The sequence below is a fragment of the Penicillium hordei genome, assembly GCF_028827395.1.
Source record: "Penicillium hordei strain IBT 12815 chromosome Unknown utg000003l_segment0_segment0, whole genome shotgun sequence".
Lineage (NCBI taxonomy): Eukaryota > Fungi > Ascomycota > Eurotiomycetes > Eurotiales > Aspergillaceae > Penicillium > Penicillium hordei.
The window spans coordinates 5,477,686-5,496,456 of NW_026623144.1; the positions used below are offsets into that span (position 1 = coordinate 5,477,686).

The following is an 18,771-nucleotide window of genomic DNA, read 5'->3' on the forward strand; positions in this document are numbered from 1 at the left end:
TATAGGATCCCTGGATAGAATTTGAATCAATCTGATTAAAAATAAATAAAAATAAAAATAAGATTGCTAGAGCAAGCCTTGCTTGTAATGCTATTAAATCATGGTCTCCATAGAGATATGGTGGAGACTTAAACTAATCAAGGAGTAGAGTTAATTATGAACACAAAATTTTCTTAAAAAAGTAGTCACACGAGCGACGTGCGATACGCGCGATCCGTTTAGCCATTATCACATTACTCCTCGTGAATTTCCTGAGAGTTGTCGTGGTGCTGGTGCTCACTAGTGCCAGCCTCACCCTCCTTGTGGCCCCCAGTGGAAGGTCCGTGCAGGTCGGCAACGATACCCTCAGGGGGAACCCAGCCAGCTGACTTCCAGGGCTTCACGTGGAGGACGTACATGGTGTCGACCTCCTCAAGGGTGCGGCCCTGGGTCTCGTTGACGAAGAAGAAGACAACGAGAATGGCGAGGAAGCAACAGGCGGCAAAGACATAGCCGTAGCGGAAGTCGATGGTGTTGGAGATGAAGGGTGTGAAGAAGGAGATCAAGAAGTTCCAGGTCCAGTTGGCGGCGGTTGCAACACCCATGCAGACAGCGCGGTACTTGAAGGGGTACATCTCACCACAGATAGCCCAGACGATAGGACCCCAGGTGGTAGCGAAGCCGACAATGAAGAAGCAGGTGAAGACAATCATGGCAACACCGGCAGGGTGCGAGGAGGGGTTGTTGTTCAGGATCTCGTGGCCGACGGAGGCCCAGATCATGAAGCAAACAAACATCCAAGCGGCACCGTACATCAGACACTTGCGGCGACCATAGTGCTCGACGATGTACAGACCGGGGAGGGTCATACCGAAGTTGACGGCACCGAGAATGATGGAGGTGACGTAAGAGTTGCTCAGGCCGATACCCTGGAAGATACTGGTTCCGTAGTAGAAGATGAAGTTGGCACCGGTCAACTGTTGCAGAGACTGCAGGGCAACGCCGAGCAAGATACGGTGCAACATGCGAGGGCCGGTGAAGACCTCTTGCCAAGGAGCATTGCCGTGGGCGAGCTCTTCGTCCAGCTTCTGCTTCATATCGGCCATCTCCTGGGCAACGACACGGTGGTTGCGGGGGACACCGTACAGCTTGCACATGACATCGTGGGCCTCTTCAGTACGACCGTGGCGGTAGGCAAAACGGGGGGACTCGGGCAAGAAGAGGGTACCGATACCAAGAATCAGGGGCCAGGCGAAGCCAATGCCCATGGTGATGCGCCACGAGGCGGCGTTCTTGAGGGTCTCCGTGCCGAAGTTGACAATGTAGGAGATAAAGATACCGAAGGCAACGAACAGCTGGAAAGCACTGACCATAGCACCACGGACCTGGCGAGGGGCAGACTCAGACTGGTACATGGGGACGACGCTGGAAAGGGCACCGACACCCAGACCAGCAACCCAACGGCCAAGAGCAATTTGGTACCATTTGTCGGTGGTGGCAATCTGCACAATGATACCGACAATGTGGAGAAGGGCCCAAAAGGAGATGGAGAATTTGCGGCCAATACGGTCCGCAACAGGGGCAGCCACCAGGGCGCCAATCATAGTTCCGATGGAGAGCTGGAATAGAGTTTAGTATGGGTATGACTTGCATTGTGGAATCCAGAGATATCAACGTACCAGGCCGACAATCAGACCGTTGCGAACGTTACTGAAAGCATATTCTCCGGTGGCGGCATTGTACTCAGCGAAGCGTTGCTTGAAGTCGATCATAGTAGTGAAACCCGAGATTTGACCTGAGAGTCGGCTGTTATTAACGTTGCATCCATAGTGGCGAGAGTTGTGTGACACCTACCAGTGGAGTATCCGAAAATGAAACCACCCATGGAGACACACAGACCAAGGATGAATGACCGCCAGGTCAGGTACTTGACGGGACTATCATCGAGAGTGAGCTCGTCCTTCTCCACGGTAGTCGAGTCCGCACGAGCAGGAGTTGCGGCTTGGGAGGAGAAGTGAGATTCAACCTTCCCAGGCTTGATCTTATCCATAAAGGTAGAGACACCCATATTTAACAGATCCACAATGAATAAAATAAATAGAAGATGGAAAGAAAAAGGAGAGAAGAGGACGGGAGAAGGCGAACTAAATAGTCCTGGAGTCGTATGGGAAGTCTCGGGGGTGGTCCTTTCCCTTGGGGTACCGTGGGTACGGAGTATACGGAGTATGGAGATGTACTATGACCAACAAAAAACGGGGGCCCGCATCTTACTTTGTATTGTCCCACGTTTTTTATTATGAAATGGGAGTGAAATGGAGTGGAATGGGGTTGTAAGGTTGTAAAATTTCACTCCACGGGCCGAAAAAGCCTCTTTTGGTCTTTTTCAATCTTTAGCGCCATATACTCCGTGTTTGGGTTCCTCTTTTTTTCATTTCTTTTGGTGGAGAAAAGGTGGAGGAACGGGGAATGTTAGGGTAGCTGGAATGCACGTGAGCTGAAAACATCTGTATATTGTACTGTTATTCATTCTTAGAATCATTGCATTCGTGATATTTCTAAGGTTCATATGGACTAAACACTTAGTACGGAGTATACAATGCATGTATAGAACTGTAAACAGTACATAAATGTATAAATATATGAAGAGTAAACAGTAAATATAAACACCTTCTTGCCACCTTCTAGAAACATACGGGATTCAGTTAGATATCTGGGTCCTCGGTGCAAATGCACGAATGAGAATGGGGGGCGGTCTCGGCCAAGGACTAGATATGGATACGTAACAGTGACCATGAGAGTTCTGGTTCTGGTTCCTGGCTATAATCCAAGAATAAATCACTCATGTCTAATCCCAGGTGATGTCGGGTCCTAGTGCCGTGTTTACGGAGTGCAGAGGCGAACCGGAGAATGAGTATGTGTATAACATGGATTAAAAATCGTGCATGACAATGTACCCTACAAAGTACGGAGTACTCCGTACTCTAGACGGGAACGAAAGGCAACTGAAACCAGGAGGATTTCCTAAGAAAGAAAATGAAAACCAGGGTGAAAAAAAAAGAAAACAAAAAGAAAAAAAAGAAAACAAAACAAAAAGAAAATGGTAAGACTAAGAGAGAAGTGGGTCACAATGTGTGGACTGCTCTCTACCCGGTCATACGGGCGCTGATCATAGTTAAACCTAAGAGCTCTAAAAAAAAATCCGATTGCGGTTTATAGCCAACTCAGGGAAAGAAAGAGAAGCTCTGAACGTAGAGGGAGAGAGTCCCATTTTTATCTTTGAACAAATTGTAGTGATTCGAAACGTGCTGATACTAATAAGAAATCAGGTTGGATGTGGAAAATAGCATTGACCCGCTACCGGTGAGGACTCGGTCGACTCGCGCGCAGAGATTTCCGATCTGTTGATTTTTGTATCCACTTTTTCTCAATCGGCACACCGAATGTGCCACTATCCCGAGCCGATTGCCATCCCGAGTCGGGATAGCTGCCAACGCTGGCCGAAAGCATACTTTGTACGATAGTAATATATATAATATCTATGTAGATTTAAACTTCACAAATAATAACTCATCAATCTTCACGAAGACATACTCATAAATGCTTAATTCTAGCATGATTCCGTTTTCTGTCCAGTGATTTTCATGGCATGTTCGGCTTGTCTTTCTCGGCATCCCTTGTTCGGGCCTAAGACCCATAATAAAAAAAACTCTGACCTGCAAGTGCTAATGTTATTAGTAACTCGGGTGTCAGACCACTAAAAGAGTGAAAAAAGTGAAAATAATAAAAACTCTGCGGACACTCTAAACCTCCTCCGGTTAGCCTTTCCCTTGGAAATAATAAACCATATCCCGTCCAGGAGACCTGGGCATCAATGTGTGAGCTGATTTTTTTTTTTATGCAACGCTAGATTAGACTGAGTTTCTCGGGTCTGCCCGGCAGACTTTGTGTATATTGTATATTGTATATTGTATGTGGGATAATATAATCATTTATTTGGTCTTTTCTGTCTGTATAGCAAAATAAGTCTGTATGGTTTAATGCTGTCTGATTTAAAAATCCAAGGCCAAGGCTACAATTTAGAGTTCCTATAAGAACAACAGATCTTCACACTTTCTCCATTTTAGGGAAATTTGGTAAATTAGAATAAATAAACAACTTTAGACAGAACGACATACGGAGAATATACTTCGTACGTAGACATTTAATCTATCTTCCAAGGCCGACATGGTCCTACAAACAACTATATGACGTCTATATTATGTACTCTGTATATGTTGTATATATGTACAGCATGCCACCTCACAAACCCGCCTCCTCCCCCCAATGAAACGCAACTACCCCATGGCACAGGTGACAATGTTTGTCTCCAATCCGGCGTTTTGTCGGGAAGAGTCCGGTGAGGTAAATCGCGCTTTGCTCTTGTTTAGCACATCTCTAATGTTGTCATTTTTTTGTATCCCGGTGCTCGGTTAGTAGCCGACATCTGGAGACAGGCTGTGTGTTCCGCCCCCCGATGTCCATAACAAGCATTGTTACTACGGAGTAAGATTTATCCTGTTCCACTATGGTTTGGTACTTATGTACGATGTACGGCCCGAGTCATGCTTACAACTTGTTGTATTTGATAATAGGTCTAGTCAGTCGAACTATCATATCGTCTATATCTAGAAGGTCCTACACCCATCCATCTATGCAACATAGATGTATATACTAACTCCTTGATAAGGACTATGTTTGTTACGCGTTTAGAAGTCTAATTCATCTGTGCTACCTTAGGTCCTACATTCAGACTTTACTTCAGATATCCGTGTATCTTTCTTTCTATCATATAGGTATTAATTGATTATCTTTTTTTCAAGTTGTGGTACATACATCAATACCACGCCACTCGTAACAAGTGATCAACCCCATAAAAGAATCATATTATTGGTACAGCATTGCTATTAACTATTAGCCCACCTTTAATGCACTCCATTGTTGCATTCTATCCAAACACTTTGGGACCAATGCACCTGTGGACATAATCGCCTACTCTACGTAACCAGATACCGGTGAGGCCATCCTAAGGATCCACAGTCTCTATCCGCCAGACAAGGGTCTTAAGGTTACAAACCTGGGGTATACGAGAAAAGCTGATTAATAATGAAGACCCTGAGGTGACTTAAATTCTCCTTTGTGTCCTATAAGATAAAACCAAAATCATCATCTATATTGGCGGTATATGCAAGATCATCAAGTCAAGAACTTTTCCGTCCTATTGACCAGGGGAACAAACTCCCACAAATCATTACTGTGTCAAATAAACTTAGAAATCATCCACAGTAAACAGTCATGGAAACCAAAAAATGCGCGTCAAATGAACATTTGGACGAGGAAACTCGGGAGGGGAAACAAAAAATGAAACATAAAACGCCCAACACCATTTTGCACCCGGTATCGAAACCAATGGACAATGATTAAGAATGGGTCTCGTTTCAGCCGCATGAGCATCAATGGGGCTTCTAACGACGATCTGTCTTGCCCATACCACGCTTTCCGGAGAACTGAAGGAGAAAGAAAAAGGTTAGCAAATAATACTGGAAAAAAAAGGATAATGTAGAAAAACATACCAAGTGCTTCGCGAGAGAGGCAGTTGTGTGACGATCAGCCTCACCAGCACGAGCCATACGGTTCATCTTCTTCTGGCCCAGCTTAGCCATACGCTCAGCCTTATCACGGTTACTGAAGGTGGTGACACCGTCGTGACGACGATCAGTTGCCGGTGTGCTGCGGGCGCGGCTCTTAGCGCGAGCAAGCGCCTTGTGTGGGTTGTCGTCGACGTCCATAGCATCGGGATCGGCAGTAGGCTCACGGATAGTAGTGCGGCCGCGAGGTTGGTTGGCGGCGCGGGCACGAGAACCAGCGGCACCATTGTCGTAGCCAGCGGAGTCCAAACCCCTGGTCATCTCGGAAAGCTTCTTGGACTTAGCGCTGCGCGGGATGGCGGCACGGTTCTTGAGCGACTTGCGCATCTTGGCTTCGTTGCGCATCAGCACGCGCTTCTCGCGGATGAGATCGGCCTTCAAGCGGTTGTCGGCATCTTCGGCATCCTCCACGCTCTCGTCGGACTCGTAATAGCCATCTGCCTCGAGCTTCTCTTCTTCCTCCTCGAGGGCAGCGAGCTTGCTCTCGATATCCGGATCCACAAAGTCGTAGATGTTCTTGCCCTTCCACACCTCGGGAATCTTGTCGTGGTTCCACTCCTCGTTGCCAAGAGTGTAGTCGCGCTGCATGTCGAAGTTGTAGACACCGGCACCGCCGTTTTCCTCTTCGATGTCGCGCTCCAGTTTCCGGCGGTTGGGATCGTTCTTGTCGTACTTCTTGAGGTCCTTGACGGCCTCGGGAATGAAGGTCTCGCGCAGACCGCCCATAGGCTGGGCCACGTGGATACGGGACAAAACGTCGCCGAGACGGCTGCCGGGGGTGGCAGCGCTGGAGCCGGATTTGAGCTTCTGGGAGACTCGCTCAGCAAGGAGCTTGTCGCAAGCGGCGTTCTTGACGGCGGTCACACCTTCGGTAGTGGTGCAGGAAGCCTGCAGCAACTCGACATCCTCTGCCTTGAGGATCTCCTGCAGTTGCTCCTGGTACTCGGGCTCCAGGTCCTCAGGACGGCGGACATCAATCTTGTTAACGACAATGAAAACAATCTTGTTGGCGAACAAGGGCTTGATGCTGTGGAAAAGCTTGATTTGATCGCCGACGGAGTATCCACACTGCTCGGAAAGATCCATGAAGTAGAGGATAGCGGACCGCAAGTGAGCAACAGCGGTGATCGATTGCATTTCAATCGTGTTCATCTCCTCCAGAGGGTGGTCCAGAATTCCGGGGGTATCAATAGCCTGGAAACGGAGGTATTTGTAATCGAAATGACCGACGAACAAACTCTTAGTGGTGAAAGCATAGGGCTGAACATCGACGTCTGCGCGGGTGATATTACGCAGGAAGCTGGACTTTCCGACATTGGGGTATCCACAGATCAGGAGAGTACGAGTGTTGGGGTCGATCGAGGGCAGACGACCCAAGTGCTGGCGGACCTGCTCCAGGTAGACGAGGGGGTCCTTCAGGCGGCGGGTGATGGTTGCCATGCGACCGAGGGCAGCGCGCTTGAGCTGCTTGCACTGGAACAGAGACTGCGCATACTTGATAAGACGGACGTAATCGCGAGAAACGGTTTCAATCAGGTGCTTGGCGGTCGAGACCTGACCAAGGGCGATACGGAAGTGGTCGGCATCGTAAAGAGTGTTCATCAAATCCTTGTCTGGTGGATGTTAGACCCACTCGAGCAGCCATAATCGCCATAGGAGTAAAACTTACGGAAAGGATGGATATCCTGCAGGCGAGGGAATCCATCAAGGATGTGCTGGAACTTCTCACCGAAAGTCTCCTGTGTATACTTGACCTTTCTAGTGTAGAACCCTGATGGAAAAAAAAAATTCAATCAGCGATTGTGCTTTATCGATAACCGCAATAACTTTTTTTTTCTTCCATTTTGCCATGTCGGATCAAACAGAAGGATTGGGATCATACCTCTGATACGGCTGATCTTGAAACCGGCACGGATCTGTGTAGGAAGCTGTCTCTGAGTGCGACTCAGGACAATATCCAGGAATTCCTGGTGTGTCGGCACAGGCGCAATCTACCAAGCGGTGAAAAACACATTAGCAATCTCCTCAGTCAAATCTGGCACCGAAGGACGGTGGGTGAATTAACTCACATCTTTCCACGTCGTCTTCATGATGGGCACAAGTCAGGAGTCAAAGAAGTAATGACTCTTGAAGTAATGCCGTGGGTGAATGGGTGTTGATAGAGTGGGTTTTTCTCCACGAAAAAATTGTTGGCAGTCCTTTTTTCTGCCGGGCGGAGAGAAAATGCGGGGACCAGGATTGGACGAAACGTGATATAGGCGAGTCACGTGGTTTACTATGGAACAAGAAAGATCGAAGATCGAATTTTCCATGAAGACTTAGCAATTTATATGGCATAGTTGTATATTGATATCTATCTGTCGCCATAATTCAACGTCATGCTCATATACATTGCATTGTCGTCAACTATGGTACACAGTCCTTGTAACCGATTCGGGAAGCCCAAGCCGTTTCTGCCCAGATTTGTAAAAGTAATCCCGCCACCCAAAGAAACTCCATTGCTTTTCTCTTGAAAGCCCGTCTAGGATAAACCCTTGAGATGAGACAAAAACATGGGTGTGCGTAATTAAAAAAAAAAAAACACGTTAAACCCGTCAGGGGTTTAACATGCTCCCAGCCGAAAAGATGCAAAAAGAAAAAAGAAAAAGGAAGAAACATTACTAGAGACCTCTTACTCCTCAAGAGGCTCGGGACCAAACTCCAGGATCTAGTTGGGGTCAGCATATATTCGCCGACAGTCGAAAAAGAGAACATACCATATCAACCCAGCCACCACCACCGAACTGGCACTTGCTAGGGCCATGGGACTCGAAGCCAAATGATTCGTAGAATGGGATCAGGTGATCATGTACAATGATCGCAATGCGCTCAGCAATCTGGGCCTCTCTAATGCGGTGGATATATGCCTTCATCAATGTGCTTCCGACCTGCTTGCCCTGGTGCACTGGGTCCACAGCAAGCGAATGAATGGCAATAGTGCTGCCACCTTCTTCGTGGCCAACGGGCTGTCCGTCCTCAACAGTCCAACGCTCGTTTTTCCAGTTGGCCGGAAGTCGCATCGACCGGTCTGTCACAAGGGGCTCTGAAGTGCGAGTAGCAATGATATGTCCAATAAGCGTTGGGCGGGGTTTGGTTTCTCCTTCTGCGAGCAAAGGAAGAGTGAAGAGGCCCAGACTGAGCTCGGGGCATCTGGTGAGACGGTAAATGAACTATCAGAGCGTTAGTACTGCTGTCGCGTCCAATTCGTATCGAGTTTACGCCATTCAAATGTTGAATCGGCACTCTATTTCGGTGCAACTGGGTCTTTGTGAGTTCTAGGGTGGCCATACCTTATCGTGAGAGCAACGCTCCTGCTCAGGGAAGGCTTCCTCTACTTTCACACAATCTTCCACGTTAGATGCGGAGAGCAATTGGACGAAAGGATGCAGCTCATCCAGCTTTGTGCGGTTGTGGGAGGGTGGGCGGCGGAACCAGTATGGGAAATCGTTGGCGTCGTCATCCTGATCAACCGCAGCATAGTCCTCATCCACCTCGTCCTCGTCCTCGTCGTCATCAATCGGAAACCCATTGGCTAGTTGAATGCCAGCACGGCTCATGATACGAGACAAGTCGCTGTTGCTGGGGTTTCCGAGAGACAAGTCATCCGCATTGGACAGCGGCCTCAGCCCGTTGTCCTGGCCAGACATGGACTCAGAGGGGTATTCACTCTGATCGGACATAGTGAGTGATTGAGAAAATGGACTGGGGTATCGAAAGTCAGAGCGGCCGGGATCGAAATTTCGGAAGGTGAGACCAGGCTAAGGTGCCACGATCAATTGGAGTGCAGGGGGGGGGGAGAAAAGTACCCGGTTTGGTGGCGTAGACGAGGGATGTAAATCTAGAGCGGTGGGGATTAATCTCAGGCACGTAATTGGGACCAAATATGGAGTCGAACAGAGCCAATTCTTAACAGTAAATTGACATCTTTTATCCCTGGTAAAATTCAAGGAAATCCAAAGTGCTTCCGATTAATTGGGAAATGTTGGCAATTCATAAGGATTTGCGACGCTGTGTGCAAGGAGGGGTATTGAAACCTTGGATTTGATTGCAGGGGGGGGAGACGTACTTGAGATTGAATGTTCGACAGTATTTGACGATGTTTTTATAACTCCGGATCTCCTGGGAGAAGTGTTTCTGAGTATTCTTCCTGAAGGATGTGGAGAAGGAACTTTGGAACTTTTTGCAGTGGCGGGGGAGTTCAGCCGATAAAGTATAGGAACTTATCAGTACTACATTCTAGCCCGTGTTCGCCCTACATTACGATGTATCCAATTGTACTGTTACATTTCGCCCCAAAGCGGTCTACGTTTTTTTTTACAGGTCTTCTAGAACTTGCCTTTGTACCTACATGGAGGTAGAGTGTTAGGAAAGTAGAGCTGAAAAGTGGTTTTTATTTTCTGTTTAATTAAGACTGGGATCGATATGAATTTAAGGATATCATATAGGACAAGGGTGGAGTTTCAGACACTAGTTAACTATATATACCTACATAATATATGTAGCAGCATCATCGACGTAGTTTTGAATCGTGCCAAGCCCCTCCAGGGGGATATCACTATAATACGATCTAGTAGAACCTCATAAATTCTAAAAAGGGATCTTCAATTCATTGCAAGAGCTAGTTAAGCATATCTTCAGAAAATCACTGAGCATTCTGGTCACAAAAGTAGCATGGGTGATTCCGACATGTACCTATGTAGTAACTTAAGAGAAATATTTCAAATATGTTTCTTTTCTTTTCTTTTCTGACCTCTTCGTATCGGATCTTATGCTTGAAGCAACTAAAGCCAGGAAGAATTTGGGCTTTTTCTGGTCACATGCAGGTGTAGTTGATTGTATATTTATTGATGAAAGTAGCTACTTGTAGGTACATGGTGGATTTTCTAAAATGTCGACGCTAGTTACATTTAATATACAGTTAGTCCTGTCAATTCCTGGTTCATTAATATGTTTATATGGCGTACTTACAGAAGAGATATTACCTATATACAACAGTACATACATATATATATAATAGGTAGTAGCCCGACATGTTAAATGCCTTATCAATCTTGGGTATCCACAGGCGGTGAGTTTATAACCGAGGATGCGTCATATTATTTCTTTTTTTTTCTTTTGTTTAATCTTGACTAGTTAATCTCTTTCCTCCCATATTGTCATGTTCTTTGTTGATTCATGGTGAGATTGATTCTCCGAGGCTCTTGCATTGGCGTCAACTGCTGGAGTAATTGATCCCACATACACTCAACCATGAGCTCCCGAACATTCAACTGGTCTCGAACGGCCAAATCCTCATTGGTCAAGGTAGCCAAACCCGACATAACCCCGCCAATGATGAGTATTTATTGACTAGAATTGTGAAGCAACATCTCGTTCGTCCTAGTGATCCGATTGCGGGGCGCCCGACACTGGCGCAGAATGTCCGAGCCCAGCAAGTCGCCGAGTTCTCGGGCAGCAGCGAAAGTCAAGATCGTCTCGGCCACCGCGCAAAGGAGAAATTGCTGGATCGGGTAGGTAGTAGATCACTTTTTTTGGTGCCATATGCTAATGGTTGCGTGTTCGGCTTAGGAATTCTTTCTCAGCCTCCTGAACTCCGCATCGACTAAGCGTGAAGCTAAGTCGTACCTAGCTCGGCTAAAGGCTAGCCCCGCCAAACCAACCCAAGAACCTAGCAAGTCCCCGAAGGAGTCCATATCAACATCTCTGCCCTCTGGGGTCAATTTGGGGTCGTTCTATGGTGCTTCCAGGGCGGTGTACGACAGTCCTGTCTTCCGGCAAGATACAACTCCCACTCCGCGCGCGCAGGATATACCCGAAAGGTTGCACTTGGCCCTGATCAAAATCACCACTCCGCAATTACTCGATGATGTCGTGATTAATGGAGTAGCCAAGACTCTATCGCAGCTCGTCCGCCTGGGCATGGCATGCTGCGTGGTTGTCGATCCCGGAAAGGTGGACGGCCCTGCCGGGCGACAAACAGCCATAGAACAGGCGAATCGGATATCGGCGGCAGTCGATGAGCAGCCAGACTCGAAATCCTTCCGATTAGACTCGGCGTTATCCATACCAGAGCGGGGGTCGGGTCCACCCACGGTGCTATCGCGAAAAGTGCTCTTGAGCGCCCTTCGGGATGGTCATGTGGTACTTGTTCCCCCAATCGCCTATATGGAGGAAAACCCACGAGCTGTAACAGTTTCAGCTAACGATGCTGCCCTTGCCCTAACAAAAGAATTTGCCGGATTGTCATTAAATCCAGACCCGGACGAAGACCCAGCAGTGACGGTCGAGAGAATCCGTACTCTACAAAGGGAAGTCTCACTGGACCGTGTCATTGTTCTCGATCCACTGGGGGGCATCCCGGCATTCAAGGGCCCTCAACCATCGCACGTCTTTATCAACATGGAGCAAGAGTTTGATCAAATTAAAGACGAGCTTTCCCAGGCACGAAACTCTTTTCCTGAAAACAATGATTCCTCAAAACCAGCCCTAAGCACTGACCCAATCTTAGAAACAAGTCTGATTTCAAAGTTTGTCAATCGTGAGACTGTTTCGCCTGAGCAACCTACCACGTCCGGCCAATCACCGGGTGCCGAGGTGATGGAGGAGGTACTAGATGGTCATTTACAGAATCTCCGATTAGCCCAACAAGCACTGGCCATGCTACCATCAGCCTCTTCGGGCATCATAACCTCCCCACAAGAAGTTTCCTACTCAGCCCGTTCACCGCAACAGGCTGCCTCAGACCTGTCAGCAGTCGGAACCCGTCGACAGCGAAACCCGTTGATCCACCACCTTCTCACCGACAAGCCTCTACTATCATCCTCTCTACCCCCAGGTCGACGTGGTTCTTCCAATGGTAGCGGATTCACCGCATTCAGCCCAATCACCTCTCACACGACCTTCGTTAAACGCGGAATGCCGCTTACAATTCTCCCAAACCCTTATACAAAACCCTGGACAGCCCAGATCCAACCGCGACTGGGACTGAATGACCCTACCATCGACCTTCCCCGCCTAGTCACCTTAATCGAAGACTCCTTTGACCGCAAACTCGACGTCCAAAACTACCTCGACCGAGTGAACAGCCGTATCGCCGGTGTCATCGTTGCTGGCGAGTATGAAGGTGGTGCAATCCTCACCTGGGAAACGCCACCGGGCGTCCCAGACGACGGAAGCGAAGCCAGTGCTGCCCGCATGGTGCCCTATCTGGATAAGTTTGCCGTGCTCAAGCGCAGCCAGGGCGCCGGCGGTGTCGCGGATATTGTGTTCAATGCGATGGTGCGCACCTGTTTTCCCAATGGAGTCTGCTGGCGTAGTCGCATCGACAACCCGGTTAATAAATGGTATTTTGAGCGGTCTTCAGGTACCTGGAAGCTGGCTGATAGTAACTGGGCGATGTTCTGGACGACGCCTGGGCTGGTGGAGGACACCCAGCGCTTCCAGGACTATGAGGCTGTTTGTCGGTCTATTCAGCCAAGTTGGGCTGATAAGAAAAGTGTCGTTGACTGACATGTATATATAACGGAAAATTGGTGTCGAGGAACGTCAACCGTTTTCTCTTTTGTCCAGGAATAGGCATCAACCATCTACACCTAGGCGATATTCAGCATATTTTGAATAAGGAGGTGGTCGAGTAAAATGCCTCCTTTTCCCCCCCGTCTTGTCTCAGCACTAATTTTGCCAACACAACCTTGCGACATTGAATAATTTATACATACATAGTCAATAGCAATAGACGCTAGGGGCTTCCGTCAAATTAGTTAGATCTATGGATAGCCGAACTTTGGAGATCGTAGGATACTGGCCGACAAAGAAGGACATCGCCTCTGTCCAGCCAACTCTTATTCTTCAAGCCTCTTCCTTTTCAAACACGGTGTATCCAGGACATGGCTAAGTCTAGAGCGTGGGCCTACTAGAAGTTATGTTTTACAGAATGTCGACAGTCACCGGGTTGCTAGAAATGTATTTTGGCGCAAGTTCTCGGTGGTCATCTGCTGTAAGCTTCATATATCAAATCAGCAGCGCTTCCTACAGTAAAATCTACAGTGATGGCTTGCCATAAACTCTGAGTCCATGACCTCCCCTTGACCTTTCGTATACAAAGGAAGAGCACGGAAAGACAGTCTCTAACCTGTACTACATCTTTCTTCTAGAGAATGAGATTGAATCAACTTGTGCTACGGCAGACCACGAATTGGGTTGATGATGCATGGAAATATGGAAATACTTAGGTAGGAAACTGTGCTGGATTATGTAGATTATCATGGGTATTGAGCCTGTGCCACAGCAGATCTTGGTGGATTTGGCCGATGAAATTCGCAGCCGGCAGAATTGTCCCACTGCGGCGAATCTAACCCGTCAGGTCAAGAGTTCCCAGAGATAGCCCCAGAGAGACTAGAAAGAATGGCCCATGTTGAACTTCTAGATGGTGAAGTCCCAGACAATCTATAGCATGATGACGGAAGCTGGTGTACGAACAATGTATGGTATAAATGACCAATGTTGACAACTCTAACTAACTAAAATGACAAAACCCGCTATTTCAACAATCTGTGCGGACCATGATGACTAACTATAATATACACTTTTGTATGGTATGCTGAGATTCTGTTAGGATCGCATGGTTTTCATTGGGTAGTAGCTAAATACAGAATGTATTACATCAGCGCCAAGCAAGGGCTTAGCCCAGAGAAAACCCCTTGGTAATAGGCACTCGCTACTAATATCCTGAGGCATCCAGCAAGTGGCTGCCTCAGGCACCGAGAGTAAGCAAACCCTACAAACCTCTCGGGAGCACATCTGTTGTGGGAATTGCAAAAAGGATGGTATTTCCTATCAGCTAGCTAATGATGATACATAAGGTCAGGGCGGTCAATGACGGTCATATAGACCGTCCCGTGACAATGCCCGTTCGAAAGCTTCGCAACGTCCCCGTTGCGGTAACATATGTGTAGTAATATTAAGTTTCTTCTATATGAGAATCCGTTGAGTTTATATCCTCCTATCGTAGATCGCCTTTATCCGGTTGTTTATCGTTATTAGTAGGTAGGGAAATGTTCTTAATAACTTTATCTAGAACCTTTCTTTGCTATTCTAGTCTTTGCTTTAAATAGGTTTCGATATTAGCTAATATCTTATTATATAATCGACGTTTCTAATTAAGGTCTCTGCTTATTCGTAAGATACGTTTTGCTTTAGGGGTATTTAATACCTTCTACTTCTTTTTAATAATAAGCGCTTACTTCGATAGGTCGTCGATATCGTCGTAGTTATTATTAACTTCCTTACTAACTTCGCCGAGAACCTCTGATATTTAGCGTAGGGCTAATCTATTTTCTTTTATACTAGCGTTTATTAGTCAGTAGTAATGTTACGGACCTATCCGTCACCAATCAGTGGTGACCCACCAGGCACACCAATGGGCCATCGAGAGCCAACCAGGATATCTATCAGCAGATCACGTATAAGCTCACTAAGCAAGAGCATGATCCGCCCTAAGCGGATCTACCCCGTAGAGGATTTCCGTTATATAGGTTACTCTACGTACTAGACAACCGCTACTTAGTAATACGTGATTATATAGGTAGTAGAAGGGTAGTAAGTAGATTAGTAGAATCCGCTAAGGCGATTCTACTATTCTACTATCTACTATTCTATATAGGAAGAACTTAGGGATATATAAGGATACTTATTTATATATCTAGTTTAGTTCTTCGTCTTTAATTATATATTATTACTTATATTTACCTTTTAGATTACTATAACTCTTTACTTAATTATAACTTAATAATACTTATAAGTAGACTAATACCCTAGTATAGATCTACTCGGCGCTCTACTTAGTATTAGTTCCTTAATCGCTTAAAAGGACTTAGGCTATAATAAGACCCTACGCGGTAATAGCTTAGTTATAACCGGATTATTAATATTAGACTATTCGAGGAGTATTAAGGTAAGTATACCCTAAATCTATCTAATCTAACTATAACTAGTTAGCTAGTATATAATATATTAAAGACTATCTTAAATTAAGTTTCGAGTTATAATAAGATAATATAGTTAACGAATCGACTATTAGTAGCGGTATTTCTATATAAAGTAACGCGCCTAGCCTTTAATAGATAGCTAAGATAATCTAGTAACTATAGGAGTAAATCTTAATCCTAGAGAGCTAACGTCCGGTCTTTATAGTTAAGATTCCGTAACCGGAGTTCTTTAATAGAATACGATCTAAGCTTCGATTATTCCTTATATAACTAGATATAAACTAATAAGTTAACCGATCTAAGTTACTTATAGAAGCCGATAAGGTTATCTATATATTAATCTTCCTCTAAGGACTAGCCTTCGATTAGTTTAAACTATTCCTATATAAGTTTTAAGAAGAAACTAACTAAGAAGTCTAGAGCGACTTTACCTAAGAAGTATTTAATAGCTATAATAAGTTTAAAGAACGAATTAAACTTATATTCGGTAATATCGATATAAAACGAACGGCTAAACGACGCCTTCGACGCTTATAATAGATTACCTTAGTTAGTATATATACCGCTAAATTTTAATAAATTATTTTATACTTAAGCTAGGATAAAGACTACTTCGTTTTAGTTTTTAAAGATAGACTAAAAGAATATATTAAGGACGAATTAGTACGCGATAATTAATTAGATATATTAGATAAGATTATTAGTATTATAGTTAAAATTAATAATTAAATCTATAATTATAAGATATAATATCGCGAAATAAGATAGTAAAGGATAGGCGGATAGCGACTATCTATTTAGTATCGTTAGAACGATAAGCGATCTAGGTAGTCTATACTATAACTAGCGAGATATATAGACTTATATAGCCTAATACTAATAGACCTCGATATAATACGCGAAGAATAAGACGAGCGTCGATAGAAGAACCTTTACTTTACCTATAGAAAACTAGGATACTATATAAGAGAATATAAATAGAAGAAACTATATAAGAAACGGTAGTATATATAAACGATATATAAAATACTATAAGCGATCTAAGAGGGAGAAGCTACTACTAGTATAGGTATTAATACTAAAAGAATAAGCGCTAGTTAGGAATATTAGGAGGAAATATACCCTAATAAGTAATAAGACGACCTAAGAGGGTAGGTTAGGATCTTTATCGATAGCCTTAAATAGAAAAGGCGAGTCGCTATAGACCTAAGAGATAAGCTTTTAGAAGATCTTTTAATAAGATAGACTAGCCTAAGCCTAGAAGAGATAATAATAGGTAACTTATATATTAAAGGGTTAGCCGACGAGCTAGAACTCGATTATCTAGAAATCGATTAGGATATAGTAGAAAGTTAAGGGTAGATATAGTATATACCCTAAGTACTAATCTAGGACCTAATAAGACTTACGGCTAGGGAGGATCTTAATTAGCGGTTATAAGACCCGCTAGGACTAGAAATTATAGTTATAGGAATAGGAAGGTCCTAGGACCCTAAATATCTTATAACTAATAATATAAGGCCTATAGAGATATAGAACCTAATCCTTAGAGCTAATAGCGATCTAAGAACGCTAGATATACTTTCTAGAATAGATTAAACTATCCTAGAAATACTAATAGAAAGCCCTATAAACTATTACGATAATAAAGAAGCTAAAAAGCTTATAGGATATCTCGAAGGAAAGATATAGCCTAGTAGACTAGACTAGTATCTTATTAACGCGATTAAGGAAGGCGACGACCTAGTAGGATACCCTTACGAAAATTCTACTTACGCGTATAAAAGATATATATAATACCTAGGATATACTAAGATATTACGTACTAGCTAACTAGTTATAGTTAGGTTAGATAGGTTTAGGGTATACTTGCCTTAATACTCCTCGAATAGTCTAACGTTAATAATCCGGTCTTAACTAAGCTATTACCGCGTAGGGCCTTACTATAGCCTAAGTCCTTTTAAGCGATTAAGGAACTAATACTAGGTAGAGCGCTAAGTAGATCTATACCGGGGTATTAGTCTACTCGTAAGTATTATTAAGTTATAATTAAGTAAAGAGTTATAGTAATCTAAAAGGTAAATATAAGTAATAATATATAATTAAAGACGAAGAACTAAACTAGATATATAAATAAGTATCCTTATATATCCCTAAGTTCTTTCTATATAGAATAGTAGATAGTAGAATAGTAGAATTGCCTTAGCGGATTCTACTAATCTACTTATTACCCTTCTACTACCTATATAATTATATAATACTAAGTAGTAGTTATCTAGTACGTAGAGTAATCTATATAACGGAAATCCTCTATAGGGTAGATCCGCTTAAGATAGATTATACTTTTACTTAGTAAGCTTATATATAATCTATTAATAGCTATCTTAGTTAGCTCTCGATAGCCTATTAGTATACCTAGTAGGTTACTACTAATTAGTAATAGATAGGTCCGTAATATTACCTCCCCTTTTCCTAGGAGTTTTATCTCTAAGATTTATAAAGCTATAATATCCCCCCTTAGGTAGATAATAGATTTCTTTTCCTTAAAATAATATTTCTTTATTATATCTAAACGAAAGGCTAACTCTATTTCTTTACTTACTTTTAAACTTCCTTCCGATTCTTCTAATACTTATTATTATTAAGCGACTTATATTAAAAATAATAGTTTTACTATCTTTATTTCTTATAATTATTATAAATCGATAGATATTACTTATCTAATAGACTATTCTTATTAATATTCGAAATATATCTTATATACTCGCGTAGGTTATTTATATAAGCGTAACTTTTATACTAGTTAGGAATAGGATTTCTTATATTATATTAAAACTAAACTTTCTTCGGATCTTAAAATAAATAAAAGTAAACTCGATTTATTAGAACCTAAGTTAAGCGAATTATAAGCTTATCTTATAGAGCTATATTAAAAATTATTAAATAAATAAAAATAATATTAGAAAGTAATATCTAGATAATATCGGTTATATAAATAATTATCCTTTCTAAAATAAAAGAGTTTTAAAATATTAGAATATAATATTAAACTTCTTTAAATTCTCGATAAAAAATAAATATCC

At 43.8% G+C, this 18,771-nt stretch overlaps 4 protein-coding genes across 4 annotated transcripts; 1 reads left to right on the forward strand and 3 right to left on the reverse strand.

The window, feature by feature from the left end:
• Positions 1 to 233: 233 nt before the first annotated feature.
• On the reverse strand, positions 234 to 2,047 carry N7537_007281 (sugar porter family MFS transporter; the record flags this gene model as incomplete). The annotated part of the gene is made up of 3 exons (XM_056898338.1): positions 234 to 1,598; positions 1,659 to 1,774; positions 1,834 to 2,047. The coding sequence occupies 3 exons, from the start codon at positions 2,045 to 2,047 to the stop codon at positions 234 to 236; spliced, it is 1,695 nt and encodes a 564-aa protein (XP_056754123.1).
• Positions 2,048 to 5,480: 3,433 nt separating this feature from the next.
• N7537_007282 (putative GTPase NOG1) lies at positions 5,481 to 7,753 on the reverse strand (the record flags this gene model as incomplete). The annotated part of the gene is made up of 5 exons (XM_056898339.1): positions 5,481 to 5,522; positions 5,589 to 7,276; positions 7,333 to 7,434; positions 7,546 to 7,654; positions 7,733 to 7,753. The coding sequence occupies 5 exons, from the start codon at positions 7,751 to 7,753 to the stop codon at positions 5,481 to 5,483; spliced, it is 1,962 nt and encodes a 653-aa protein (XP_056754124.1).
• A 581-nt stretch (positions 7,754 to 8,334) lies between these two features.
• On the reverse strand, positions 8,335 to 9,382 carry N7537_007283 (polyamine acetyltransferase; the record flags this gene model as incomplete). The annotated part of the gene is made up of 3 exons (XM_056898340.1): positions 8,335 to 8,370; positions 8,420 to 8,872; positions 8,993 to 9,382. The coding sequence occupies 3 exons, from the start codon at positions 9,380 to 9,382 to the stop codon at positions 8,335 to 8,337; spliced, it is 879 nt and encodes a 292-aa protein (XP_056754125.1).
• A 1,570-nt stretch (positions 9,383 to 10,952) lies between these two features.
• Positions 10,953 to 13,211, forward strand: arg2 (acetyl-CoA:L-glutamate N-acetyltransferase; the record flags this gene model as incomplete). The annotated part of the gene is made up of 3 exons (XM_056898341.1): positions 10,953 to 11,006; positions 11,066 to 11,212; positions 11,271 to 13,211. The coding sequence occupies 3 exons, from the start codon at positions 10,953 to 10,955 to the stop codon at positions 13,209 to 13,211; spliced, it is 2,142 nt and encodes a 713-aa protein (XP_056754126.1).
• Positions 13,212 to 18,771: the final 5,560 nt, after the last annotated feature.